At 44.9% G+C, this 12620-nt stretch overlaps 3 protein-coding genes across 3 annotated transcripts in view; 1 reads left to right on the top strand and 2 right to left on the bottom strand.

Annotated features, from left to right (window-relative positions):
- Positions 1 to 2889: 2889 nt before the first annotated feature.
- On the bottom strand, positions 2890 to 6574 carry LOC134188343 (uncharacterized). Its single transcript, XM_062656537.1, has 7 exons — positions 6378 to 6574; positions 6075 to 6146; positions 5399 to 5839; positions 5192 to 5339; positions 4862 to 5133; positions 4192 to 4799; positions 2890 to 4138 (listed from the first exon to the last, which is right to left on the bottom strand). The coding sequence occupies exons 1-7, from the start codon at positions 6572 to 6574 to the stop codon at positions 3150 to 3152; spliced, it is 2727 nt and encodes a 908-aa protein (XP_062512521.1). The 3' UTR covers positions 2890 to 3149.
- A 366-nt stretch (positions 6575 to 6940) lies between these two features.
- On the top strand, positions 6941 to 7851 carry LOC134188090 (uncharacterized). Its single transcript, XM_062656280.1, has 2 exons — positions 6941 to 7123; positions 7186 to 7851. Exons 1-2 carry the CDS (start codon positions 7084 to 7086, stop codon positions 7815 to 7817), a joined length of 672 nt encoding a protein of 223 aa, XP_062512264.1. The 5' UTR covers positions 6941 to 7083; the 3' UTR covers positions 7818 to 7851.
- A 2381-nt stretch (positions 7852 to 10232) lies between these two features.
- Positions 10233 to 12620, bottom strand: part of LOC134188089 (uncharacterized) — a 2810-nt gene continuing 422 nt past the window's right edge. The window contains exon 2 of the mRNA XM_062656279.1: positions 10233 to 11292. Within this exon, the coding sequence (XP_062512263.1) occupies positions 10421 to 11290 (870 nt within the window). The 5' untranslated portion in view covers positions 11291 to 11292 and the 3' untranslated portion in view covers positions 10233 to 10420. The remainder of the gene's footprint in view (positions 11293 to 12620) is intronic.

Below are 12620 nucleotides of genomic sequence, written 5' to 3'. Positions count from 1 at the left end.
AATAACATATCCTACTCCAGGAATAAACAAAGCAATCATAGCAACTCCACTCACAATCCCAACAACAAATGCTCCTTTCACTAGCATTTGAGCTTGTTGGCCTTTACCCAACAAGGACTCTGTATTTGCCATTGCTACAGACATGCCTCCAGCTGCACCCAAACCAGTGAGTTTCTCTTTGGTTGCCTTGATATCACTCAGTCTTTGACGAGCATGCCTTACCATCACTTGCACTAGCTGACTATCTAATGAATCATTCTCAATTTGCAGCCTTGCCTCACGTGCTAGTTCACCAGTACCAAGACTTGCAAGTCTCTCAAACTGCTTTCTAGCAGTTCGTGCTGTCTCACGGCAACGATCTAGCAGATTTCGCAGCTCAGTAAGCCGCATTTGAGCCACAGCTTGTCCAGGCGACAGTACTGACATAATGTCTGCAATAGTTTCACTAGTAATGCTAACATGATCGAAAAAGAAGAGCATATCTTGAAAACATGCTTTAGCTGACTTCATCTCTAAAAACAAAAAAAGGTAAATTGCCAAGTAGTTGACTAGTAGTAATAGGTACAATAAGTGGCAATCCATTGTCAGTCAGGGATGACAAATGTATTTCAGGGCAATCAAAGCAGCTTAATTAAGGCCACGGGAGTCACAGTTGGTCTTCCCTGAATGAAAGAGTGTTGCCAGCTATCATCACTTAAAGCCACACTCCAGAGATGTGCGCTAAGCTACTGGCCCCGCCTTCGTTGGCTAATGCATGGGAAGTCATTACTCGACTAAGCTGGATATCTGAACACTATCTCAGAGCAAACCCAACCAATTGATGTTAAGAAAGCTTCAACAAAACTGATGAGACCATTTCAAGAATTTTGTCTGCCAAGTGTAGCATTTGCTTGGCGCGCAGTCAGATCACGTGAGTCTGACTGACGCACTCACGTTTCCGGAAGTGTTCAGACCTCTCAACTCTGTCTTTTGGAGGCGACCACGTCCATTAAAGGTGTCGCAAATGGGCGTGGTTATCAGCACAATTCTAGAGTGCTCCGATTTTCGCGCTGGAAACAGCTTACGCGTTAGCCTCGCTCTACGGTTTTTGTGCGCTAAGTTTTCGAACTTCCAAACATACTAAAAGCCCGGTTCACAGTATAACGCTGACGCCGACGTTGACGCTGACGCTGACGCTGAAATAGAAAAGCGTCAGCGTCAGCGTTAACATTAAAGGATGCCGCCTGCGTCAAGGCGGTGTCTTTGATGTTGACGCTCAGCTGAGCGGCAGCGTCAATACTGTGAACCGGGCTGTACACTGCAGGGGTAGATACCCCGAATACCCCAGACGCAAGTAGAGCTGTATCTAGAATCTAGTTCAAAGAATTTGCTATGTCCAGAACTAACCGTGACGACTGGGTCTCCGTAAAGCGACTGTCGGAGTGTGTCTCACAGTAGGCTCGTCGTGAGAAAGGACTGGCAATCGTGAGAAATCGTGAGATCGTGAGACATGTCCGTAAATCGTGAGTCTCACGACGAGAGTTGAGAGGCCTGCCTGAGACTGTGTTCTGTTGTTCTATTAGCTAATTAGCTCCGTCCGGCAACATTCGAGAGAATTGGCGTTGAAGGCAATGGACGCTGTCGCGTCGATCGTTTTCTAACAGGCACTCATCCCTACGCAGCGATAGTAACAAGCGTATGCGCTGCATTCCAATTGTCTGGTCGGCCTTTCGTTGGTCTACAAAGGTCTTACTGTAGTCCTAGCGCATGCGCGTCTGAAGTTAATGAATGTCTACATTTAAATGTAGCAAATTAACACTTCTGTTTTCATCCATAATTCTGCAAGTCTCAGGAGAGGAGCAGAAGAGCTGCAAGAGAAGAGGTCGAGAATTGACGGAATAAACTCTGGCTATGTTTCTTTTTCGTTGTCGTTTAGTTAGCGCGTGTGTAGTTTGGGTTGCAGACACGTGGCTATTCCGCGGGGAATTTGTTAGTAGGCCGTAACGCGTATTATCACATTCAACTTTGTAAATTCTGCGTTATCGACTGCTTTCAGTGACGTGTAACCCTCTCAACATACCCAAGTATGCGAGTTCTGGCTACGCGCTCTTCACCTACTAAGGGGGCCACAACTTCTTCAAGCTCTCCAGATGAAAAATCTCATTTCGTCATCAGAAAGAAGCATCAACATCACTTCTGCTACCACTTCTGCCAGTTTGACACGAAAATCGTAAATTGACACGAGCACATGTGCCACATCTTCCATATGGTTTCTCTATTTCAACCTCTTCTGTCTCCCGCCTACTCTTCTAGACAACTCTTCCGGAAGAGGTGAAAGGCTCCTCCAGAAGAAGCAGAAGAGAATAAAGAAACGCGCCCCTGGAAGAGACGGAAGAGTTTTCCCACACCTCTGACCCCTCTTCTGACATCTCTGACACCACTCTTCTGACACCTCCTCCGAAAATAATATAGAAACGAAGCAGAATCTCTTCTGTCTCTTCAGAAGAGGCAGAAGAGAATAAAGAAACGCACCCTTTGAGTGAGGTTTCAGCCTACTATCTAGGGCCTACTACTGACTGGTCAAAACATAAAACATTGCTAAAATTAGTGCCCGTATGTCCAATACAAATCTCAAAAAAAATTAAAATTAACTCTTTAGCTTCCGTCACATTTATCACGCCCAGGTGTGACCTTTGCGCTAATGTCACGCCTATAATATTCTAGCGCGCGCGCTCGCGCGCAAGAAAGTACTCGCTTACGTATAGTTGCAACTACAGCCACATTTTAAAACCAAAAAACCAATTCATACACCTTTGAAACGCATATTAATTGCGCTTTCATATGATACAGTTTTTGTAACTATTGGCAACTGCTTCATTATTTGATTTCGATTTGTTGATGGTACTCTAATTACTTGACAGCAGAACTTCAACCCAACACATCTATTCCAATTATATCTGTATACCTGTAAAAAATTTTATCCTCTATATACAAACTTTTTAGTGATATGTCATCTAAAAACTAAATTTACTTGTCATATATACAATAAATGTAAAACAGATATATAAAATATATGCAAATATATATATACAAATATGTATACAAATATGTATACAAATATATATATAATCTATTTACAGTCAAAAGTGACATCTCACAAGCACCTCCATTCATGAATGATACGTCGCAAAACAGTGTCTCTGAGCAGATGACACACAGAGGGGTACGTTGCATTGTTGACACCGATAACGTGTTCTTATGTTTTTTCTACCTTCACGGTAGCAAACAATGCAACGTACTAGCCGCTCTGTTACAATCGGGATGTGTGAGCTACGCTGAGGGTTTGGCTGTTGTTGTTGTTGTTGTTGTTGCAATTGTTGTTGTTGTTGTTGTTGTAAAAGTTGTTGTTGTTGCATTTGTTGTTGATGCATTTGTTGTTGTTGTTGTATGTCTTGTTGATGTTGAATTTGTTGTTGATGCATTTGTTGTTGCTGCGTTTGTTGTAATGTTTGTATGTCTTGTTGATGTTGCATTTGTTGTTGACGCATTTGTTGTTGATGCATATGTTGTAATGTTTGTATGTTTTGGTGATGTTGTATCTGTTGTTGTACAATAATGTGTTGTAGGTCTTGTAGTTCTCTTTGGTGTTGACAATCCACTTGAGGCCGAACCTGTACCACACGTTTGTTTGATTCGCAATATCGTGGTACAGGTTCGTGGAAATCGATTCCAGCCAACCCTCGCATAAGCTCACACCTGAAGTCTTTCTGCGAATACTGCCCTTTCCTCTTGAGAAGTGGATCTTGAGGATGTTGTTGTTGAAGGGCAGTAAACATGATGTAGCTGTTGAATACGGCTAAGTCAATCATGTGCAGAAAGATCTTCTTCCAGTACATGAGGCTCTTGCGCAGGACTTCGTAGTATTTGATCATCTGATCAGATTTGTCTACTCCGCCCATGTGCACATTATAGTCGCCGATAGCCTCAGGTCTGGAAATCGTTATCTTGTGGTGCCCGTCATACTTTGCACGATCCTTGGTAAATCTGTCGCAGGGAGTATAACGGTGTCCAGAATGAAGGGTGCTCATGACCGTCACCACGCTTCGGTCCACCCACTGAATAACCAGTAGTTCTTCATCGCGGTGATAGCGAAATGAACCTAAAAGAAAACTATTAATTTTATTTGCTAATAAAATTATTTGCTATGGTTACCACGTGGTGACTTGCCAAAGGCTCTTGGCGTTTTCATTTCTGGAGGAACACCCTTCCTGTTTTTCTGGACTGTACCACAAGCCATCGTACCCCGATTGTAAAGTTCCTTGAACAGAGGCCCTGAAGTGTAGAATTGATCTGTGTATACAGTGTACCCCTGATCAAGGAGAGGATCCATCATACGCATGACTGTACGATGGATCACACTTGTGTCATCCGCTGGTTGACGTGTCGTCTTCCGTCGTTTCCGAGCCGAGCCAGCCGATGTTGTTGTGGTTGCAGCAGTTGTTGTTGTTGCAGCTGATGTTGTTGTTGCTAATGTTGTTGCTGCAGCTGTTGTTGTTGTTGCAGCAGCTGTTGTTGTTGCAGCAGCTGTTGTTGTTGCTACTGTTGTTGCTGCTGCACATGTTGTTGCTGCCGCAGATGTTGTTGTTGATGCTGCAGTTGTTGTTGTTGCTGCTACTGTAGTTGTTGCTGTCGTCGCCGCATCCGAACATTGTCGCTCTTTGCCCGTGTATACCTCAAAGTTGTATGTGTAGCCGGAGATGGAATCGCATACACAATACAACTTCACTCCCCACTTGACGGGTTTGTTCTTTATGTATTGCCTGATAACAGCGAAAACAAATTTAGTTAATTCCTAATTTTTATGTTAGAAACTTCTACATACCTAAAGCCAAAGCAACCTTTGGCTTTGACCATTCGCTCGTCAAGTGAGACACGGGCATGGGGCTGACCATATTTCATGCAGTTGAGGCGCATGGCCTCAACGAGGCCTCTCACTTTCCTCAATGGGTCAGCCTCTCGGTCCTTGTCAGTGCGAGGATTCTCCATCTGCAGGACCGATAGTATAGCGACAAAACGATTGCGTGACATGAACCGTCTGGCCCACAATCCGTGAAATGGAAAAGTTGTGGACCAGTATTCAGAGAGCTCAGGAACCTTATAAATACATATATAATTAAGAAGAAACTACTAAGGAATTTGCTATAGTACATACCTTTACAATTCCCATGTATAGTATGAGCCCTATGAATGAGTTCATCTCCGCAAACGTCACTGAACGAAAACTCCCCCCTCCTCGGCGCCCTTCTGATCTTCCACGGTAAGACTTCTTGCAACTGTCTTCACCGTTGATGTTGCTGTTTCTAAAAAATATTATAATGTATTATATAACAAACACACACAAAAGACATCAAACACATACATTCTGATGGTCTCCAGCATTTCATCGGTGAAGAACAGTTTGAAGACTCCAAGGGCGTCGGTTGGATATGTTGGAGGAGGGTAGAATCCAGGTTGCCTGAATGGTTGAAAAGGTGAAAGATTGAGTTGATATGTATCAACATGTGGATATTCAGACAACTTCTGGACGTTCAGTGGTTCAGAGCGGCAATCAAGGTGTTCGGCTGGCTCAGGCTCGGAATCAGACGACTGCTGTTGTTGCGACTGTTGTTGAGGCCGACGAGTGGCTATCCTTAGCTGTTGACGTGGCTGACGAGGCTGACAAGGACGGCGACGAGGACGTGACGTTGACAATGACGACGGAAGACAAGATGGGCTGGGAAATGGTAAAACTGGAGGTGGTGTAGGAGAGTGAGAAGGAGATGGAGGAGGTAACAAAGAATGCTGTTGAGGTGAAGGAGGGCTAAGAAATGTATAAAGATATTAGAAAATGTTTGCATGACAGCAATTTATTAGATATGCAAAAACACATCCGGATACCTACTCATAGCAACCACGACATACGTCTGTTGCTATGCGCATAACTCAAAATCTTCACAACAGCAACAGCTAACTTGCAAACAATTTACATAAAACCGTCTAATAAACAACGTATCGCGACAAAACGAAAGAATTACACACATAACTGTTTTACTTACAGAGTGTCGTCATCGCTGTCAACGAGAACGGGAAGATCTTCCTCTTGGAGCGAAGCAGCATTGTCTGGTAAACTAAGAAATACATATAATATTAAAAAATGTTTGCAGATTGCTATATAGTGTTTGAAAATAAAACATCCGGGAACGTAGCCATAGCAACGGCGACAAACACTGTTACTATGCGCCTAACTTAGATTCTTCCCAACGGTCAACGCCCAAACTTTCCAAAACACTTCCCAAACGTTTACTGAACAGCATATCGCAAAGAAACGGCAAAATTTGACATCTAACCGTTATACTTACAGAGTAGCGTCATCGCTGTGTTCGCTCACGGAAAGATCTTCCTCGTTCTCCGTCCCGTCGTTGTCTGATGACAATTCCGACTCGGAGAAACTTTCGGCCTCGTCTGAAACCTCGTCAGTCGTCGTTTCGCATTGAAAGCGAACAGCCAAATCTGGAGTGAAGACAGAACCTTGGAAGCCACTGCAGCGCCCAGACATCGTGGTTGGTAAATTTTCTTACTAAGCCGCATGCGCCGCTAAAATTTTACCCGTATGTTTGAACACGCCCAGAGGGTGTGTCTAACGGCTAAAAATATTTTGATTGGCTAACAAAGCCTAACAAGACGGATATTCAATGAAGAAGTCACGTGGCCGAAAGTAGGCCATGATGTGACGTCACCACAACTTGCGATATCTGTCGATTGATAGAACGTAGATGGTTGAAAGTATGCTCATTCGAAAGAGAATTTATTAGCGATTCGTTCAGGCTATAATTTGAAAATAAAAAGAAAGGATCCTTTCCGGGAAAACGGCCCGATCTAAACCGGGTACTAACCGGAGGCGGAGATAAGGTGAGCACGTGATCCCACGCCCACCTAAAGTACGCCCACGTAATAAATGATCACTTCTAAGTTTCACGGAAGCAGCGAAAACGCAAGTGTAGAAAAACACGTGATCACGTCAGATCACGTGACATTTACAAGCGAGGCTTTTTTGCTCTGTTTGACATGAGTGCGGTAGAACAAACTGAAAACTACAAAGAGAAAGGTGATATGGGCTATAATTAAACAACCCTGGTAGATTGTAGTCTGCCTCTCCCCTCGTTCTAGGTGACATGCGTAGGTGCACCGCTCGTGTGCAAGTCTCCTGTTGCTTGGTGAATCTCAACAAAGCAAGCGATGTTCTCGCCCATCTTTCTTCCGAGGTCGAAAACATCATCACTCCTTGTTCGAGTCTCGAATTATCGCTGCGTCAACTTGGAGAAACGACGGGAGACATGACGGCATCATGCCGATTGCGTCTTGACGAAGTTGAGTGTGGTCTGTCATGTTGGAAGGAGGTGAGAGACACTTTTCGACTTCAGTCACGTCGCTACTGGGACGTGGGAGTCGGAAAACTGTCAGAAGAAGCGAGGAAGCAGCTTGATCTAAACGAAAAAATCGAGAGCGAGCTTGTCATCGTTTTCCTCCGTCATTGTGTTAGCCGCTTGAATGCGGTAAACGAAACAACATTGAGATGGAAAGAAACGAAAACATTTCAATGTTTAGAGTCAAATATCAAAGAGATAGTAAATGAGACAGAGGGATATCGAGCCAGTGGCATGCAGTCTTGGTACAGCTCTGTCTACGAATTTGCAATAAATTTGCCTGACACGTTGTGTACAGTGACACAGATGATTGAAACAGATGTAGATACGAGTGAAGATGAAGTGCAAGTACGGTCTGATATTGAAGAGGACTGAAAGTCTGGTTTCCTTACTTGCTCGTATTCGTGAATTAATATTGACCCTCAACAGTGCAACATCTGAACTGCTGACCTGCTGGGACGTCATTCGGTCAGAAAATGAAAGAGAATCAAATTTGGGTGACTTTGAAGAAGATCTATTTCTTACAACATTCAGATCATTTCTTGATAAACTGGTATCATCAGGAAGTCTCCCATGTGTTGAATCTACAATTACTTGACACTTGTGATACTGATGTAGGGAGGATGTTGTGTGATATGGTTGTTGTAATAAGTTAATATACAAAATACTTATACTTGTTTAAGTATCTATATTTTGAGATACGGCTATTGACTGTTACACAATGACTAACTTGTGTGCATATTCATACCTGAAATTTAAAGTGGTGTTTTGATGTGTTCCTTTTAAACTTTTTGTCACACACACACACACACACACACACACACACACACACACACACACACACACACACACACACACACACACACACACACACACACACACACACAGACAGACACACACACACACACACACGCACACGCACGCACGCACGCACGAACGCATGCACCCGCACCCGCACGCATATGCACGCACCAACGCGTGCGCGCGCACGCACACACACACACACACACACACACACACACAGGAACACGCACATGCCTACATACACGCGCGCGCGCGCACGCACACACACACACACACACGCGCGCGCGCGCGCACACACACACACACGCACACAGGCACATGCACAACACACACGCGCTCGCACACACACACACACACACGCGCGCGCGCGCGCACACGCGCACACACACACACGCACACAGGCACATGCACAACACACACGCGCTCGCACACACACACACACACACACACACACACACACACACACACACACACACACACACACACACACACACACACACACACACACACACGCACACAGGCACATGCACAACACACACGCGCTCGCACACACACACACACACACACACGCACACAGGCACATGCACAACACACACGCGCTCGCGCACACACACACACACACACACACACACACACACACACACACACACACACACACACACACACACACACACACACACACACACACGCACACAGGCACATGCACAACACACACGCGCTCGCACACACACACACACACACACACACACACACACACACACACACACACACACACACACACACACACACACACACACACACACACATGCACAAACACTACCACCACCAAGACCACAAGAACACTACCACCAACACCATCACTACTATAACCACCACCACCACCACCACCATCACCACCACACCACACCACCACTACCAACGCCACCACCACCACCACACCACACCACCACCAGTCCCCATACATTCGGACTAGTCGCCGGACAAGTGTACATAACGGCGTATGCAGTCATCCGGAACTCACTGAGGGAAAAACGGGAAAACGTGCCTATGCAGCTCATTCAAGCCGCTTGTGGATGCTTTTCTGGACTCATGGCTTGTGTGCTCTCCAATCCGATAAATGTCGTGCGTACTCGGCTTCAACTTCTCGGCGGGCAGTCGATAGTGATGGCGTTTCGACGGTTGTATGCGAAGGATGGTTGGACGATGGTGTACAAGGGACTGACGGCGAGGTTGATAGTTGTGTTGCCGAGTAGCTGTGTGATTGTGGTGGCTTATGAGGTAGTGAAGAGACTGAGTCTGAGATCTGATATTCGACTGTCGGAGTTGTATAGTGCATCAGTAATTCGTGTAGGTATTTATTTAATTCGTGTATGAACTGTTTTTTGTGATCAAATGGTATTATTTATATCTGTTTCTACAATAACGTTACTGTAAGTAGTCATGGTTAGCCTCGTCCCCATACTCGTGTGAGCCTGGCAGTGTCCGGTTCCCGTATGTGTCTTATGGGAACCAGGCACTGCCTGGCTCACGTCAGTCTGGGGACGAGACTACACGGTTATGAGAAATTATAAACTGCAAGAAAGGTTGCTGTATGGCAGGCTTCCTGGCTGCTTCTCTCACATTGAGAATGCTGTGATGCATGTGACGTCTTTAGGATGGGTAACGTAGCAATGGACAGAGTGACATCAAAGTTGCACAGCAACCGGTCATCCAGTTTGTAGATACCAACAACACATGCAATCAGATCGCAGAGAGACGGTCCAGGAGCTGACACAAGTTATCTCTTTAGAAACCTGATTCTAAAAGATAACAAAGATCCCTGATTTGTTACAGCCACGATCCAAGCGAATAGGAATTATGCCTTCATCTTGTCCTTTTTTATCAACAAGAGTTATGATCAATTGTACTATACCAAGGTAGTTGTCAACATGCTCTTGTTGCCCAGATATCACATCATAACTAATGTATTATAGAATGAATGCAAGACTTGAGATAGTAATACAACACCAAGGGACCATCAGCTGTAAAATCAATACGGCATAGCATAAACAATCACACGCTGCAGCTAGAACAAAGAAAACATCTAGACTAAAAGCCAATGCACGACTAACATAAACTAAAAATGACAACAATACAGTTAGGTTAGTATTTCTAGAAATGTTGTTCTAGCTGCTTCAGTCATCAGTTGCATCTGCCTTAGGCTTGAGCTGTTCTAGATCGTCAAGGAATGACCTCATGGCTTCTATAACTCCCATACTTTCATACTTGTTTCTTGTTGCAGAGGGTTCTGGCTGCAACAAAGCCATGTCACCCTTACAAGTTTCGGTTTTCTCAACTAGGATAGCAATCTCTTGAGTAACTTTGCTCAGGTTCTTGTGCAGCTCTTGAAAACCACCTGCCAGTTGTTTTAGTTGATCTACAAGTTTCTCAACTTTCTCTTCTAACGCATCACTGATTGCAAATCCTCCAGCACTGAGAAATCCCAAAACAACTTGAACAGCTGCGGGAGAAACAATTCCTTTTCCGATCAGAGGAAAAAAACATCTTACTCCAGGAATGAACAAAGCAATCATAGCAACCCCACTCACAATCCCAACAAGAAATGCTCCTTTCACTAGCATTTGAGCTTGCTGGCCTTTACCCAACAAGGACTCTGCATATACCATTGCTACAGACATGCCTCCAGCTGCACCCAAACCAGCGAGTCTCTCTTTGGTTGCCTTGATATCACTCAGTCTTTGACGAGCATGCCTTACCATCACTTGCACTAGCTGACTATCTAATGAATCATTCTCAATTTGTTGCCTTGCCTCACGTGCTAGTTCACCAGTACCAAGACTTGCAAGTCTCTCAAACTGCTTCCTAGCAGTTTGTGCTGTCTCACGACAAGAATTCAGCATATGTTGCAGCTCAGTAAACCGCATCTGAGCCACAGCTTGTTCAGGCGACAGTTCTGACATAATGTCTGCAATAGTTTCACCAGCAGAGCTAACATGATCAAGAAACAAGAGAATATCTTGAAAACATGCTTTAGCTGACTCCATGTCTAAAAAGCAAAAAAAGGTAAATTGCCAAGTAGTTGACTGGTAGTAATAGGTACAATAAGTGGCAATCTATAGTCAGTCAGGGATGACCAGATGTATTTCAGGGCTATCAAAGCAGCTTAAGGCCACAGGAGTCCACAGTTACAGTTGGTCTTCCCTGAATGAAGGAGTGTTGTCAGCTATCATCACTTAAAATCACACTCCAGAGATGCGCGCTAAGCTACTGGCTCCGCCTTCGTTGGCTAATGCATGGGAAGTCATTACTCGACCAATTTGGGTATCTGAGCGCTATCTCAGAGCAAACCCGACCAATTGATGTTAAGAACGCTTCAACAAAACTGAGGAGGCCATTTCAAGAATTTTGTCTGCCGATTGTAGATAGCGTTTGCTTGATGCGCGGTTAGATCACGCGAGTCTGACTGACGCACTCACATTCCCGGAAGTGTTCAGACCTCTCAACTCAGTCTTTTGTAGATGACCACGACCACTAAAAATGTCTAAAGTGGGCGTGGTTAACAGCACAACTTTAGAGCGCTTCGACTTTCGCACCAGAAACAGCTTACATACACGGTTCTGGCCTACGTGTTAGCCTCGCTTTACAGCTTCTGTGCGCAAAAGTTTTCGAACTTCCAAACATAAACACTGCAGGAGTAGATACCCCGGATACCCCAGATGCAAGCAGAGCCGTATAAATTTTAGAATCTAGTTCAAAGAATCGGCTATGTCCGGGACTAACCGATGTCCGGAGCTAGACATGTTAAGCTGCTTCGTGCCTACTTCGCACACCATGTATAGATAAAGTCTATTGAATATTCAGGTCTCCGCAAAGCCACTGTGGGAGTGTAGCTTCATTTACAGTATACAAAAAACCACACGTCGCGTCGCGTCTCGCGTCGACCGGTTCTGGAATAGGAATAAACCCCATCCAACCCGTCGCGTCGAAAATGGCCTCCTTTGACGCGAAGCGAGGTGTATTGTGAACCAGGCTTGTCTCACGGTAGGCTCGTCGTGAGAAAAGACTGGCAATCGTGAGATCGTGAAACATGCCCATAAATCGTGAATCTCACGACGAAATGGTGAAAGTTGAGAGGCCTGCACACTGCGTTCTGTTGTTCTATTAGCTAACTAGCTCCATCAGGCAACATTGAAGAGAATTGGCGTTGAAGGCAATGGACTCTGTCCCGTCGATCGTCTTATAACAGACACTCATCCCTACGCAGCGATAGTAACGAGCACATGAGCTGCATTCCAATTGTCTAGTAGCCGTTTGTTGGTCTACTAAGGTATTACTGTAACCCTTGCGCATGCACGTCTGAGGGTATGAGTGTCT

The sequence above is a fragment of the Corticium candelabrum genome, chromosome 12 (assembly GCF_963422355.1).
Source record: "Corticium candelabrum chromosome 12, ooCorCand1.1, whole genome shotgun sequence".
NCBI classification, from domain to species: Eukaryota; Metazoa; Porifera; class Homoscleromorpha; order Homosclerophorida; family Plakinidae; genus Corticium; species Corticium candelabrum.
This window is presented reverse-complemented; position numbering and strand designations above follow the sequence as displayed.

What these genes read in the sequence shown, in the direction of transcription:
- LOC134188343 (XM_062656537.1), bottom strand. Translation starts at nt 6,574, where the DNA reads ATGTCTGGGCGCTGCAGTGGCTTCCAAGGTTCTGTCTTCACTCCAGAT. An exon ending in TATACATGGGAATTGTAAAG is followed by an intron (nt 5,134 to 5,191) that starts GTATGTACTATA and finishes TGTATTTATAAG; the next exon opens with GTTCCTGAGCTCTCTGAATA. An exon ending in CTTTGGCAAGTCACCACGTG is followed by an intron (nt 4,139 to 4,191) that starts GTAACCATAGCA and finishes GTTTTCTTTTAG; the next exon opens with GTTCATTTCGCTATCACCGC.
- LOC134188090 (XM_062656280.1), top strand. Translation starts at nt 7,084, where the DNA reads ATGAGTGCGGTAGAACAAACTGAAAACTACAAAGAGAAAG. An exon ending in TGAAAACTACAAAGAGAAAG is followed by an intron (nt 7,124 to 7,185) that starts GTGATATGGGCT and finishes CCCTCGTTCTAG; the next exon opens with GTGACATGCGTAGGTGCACC.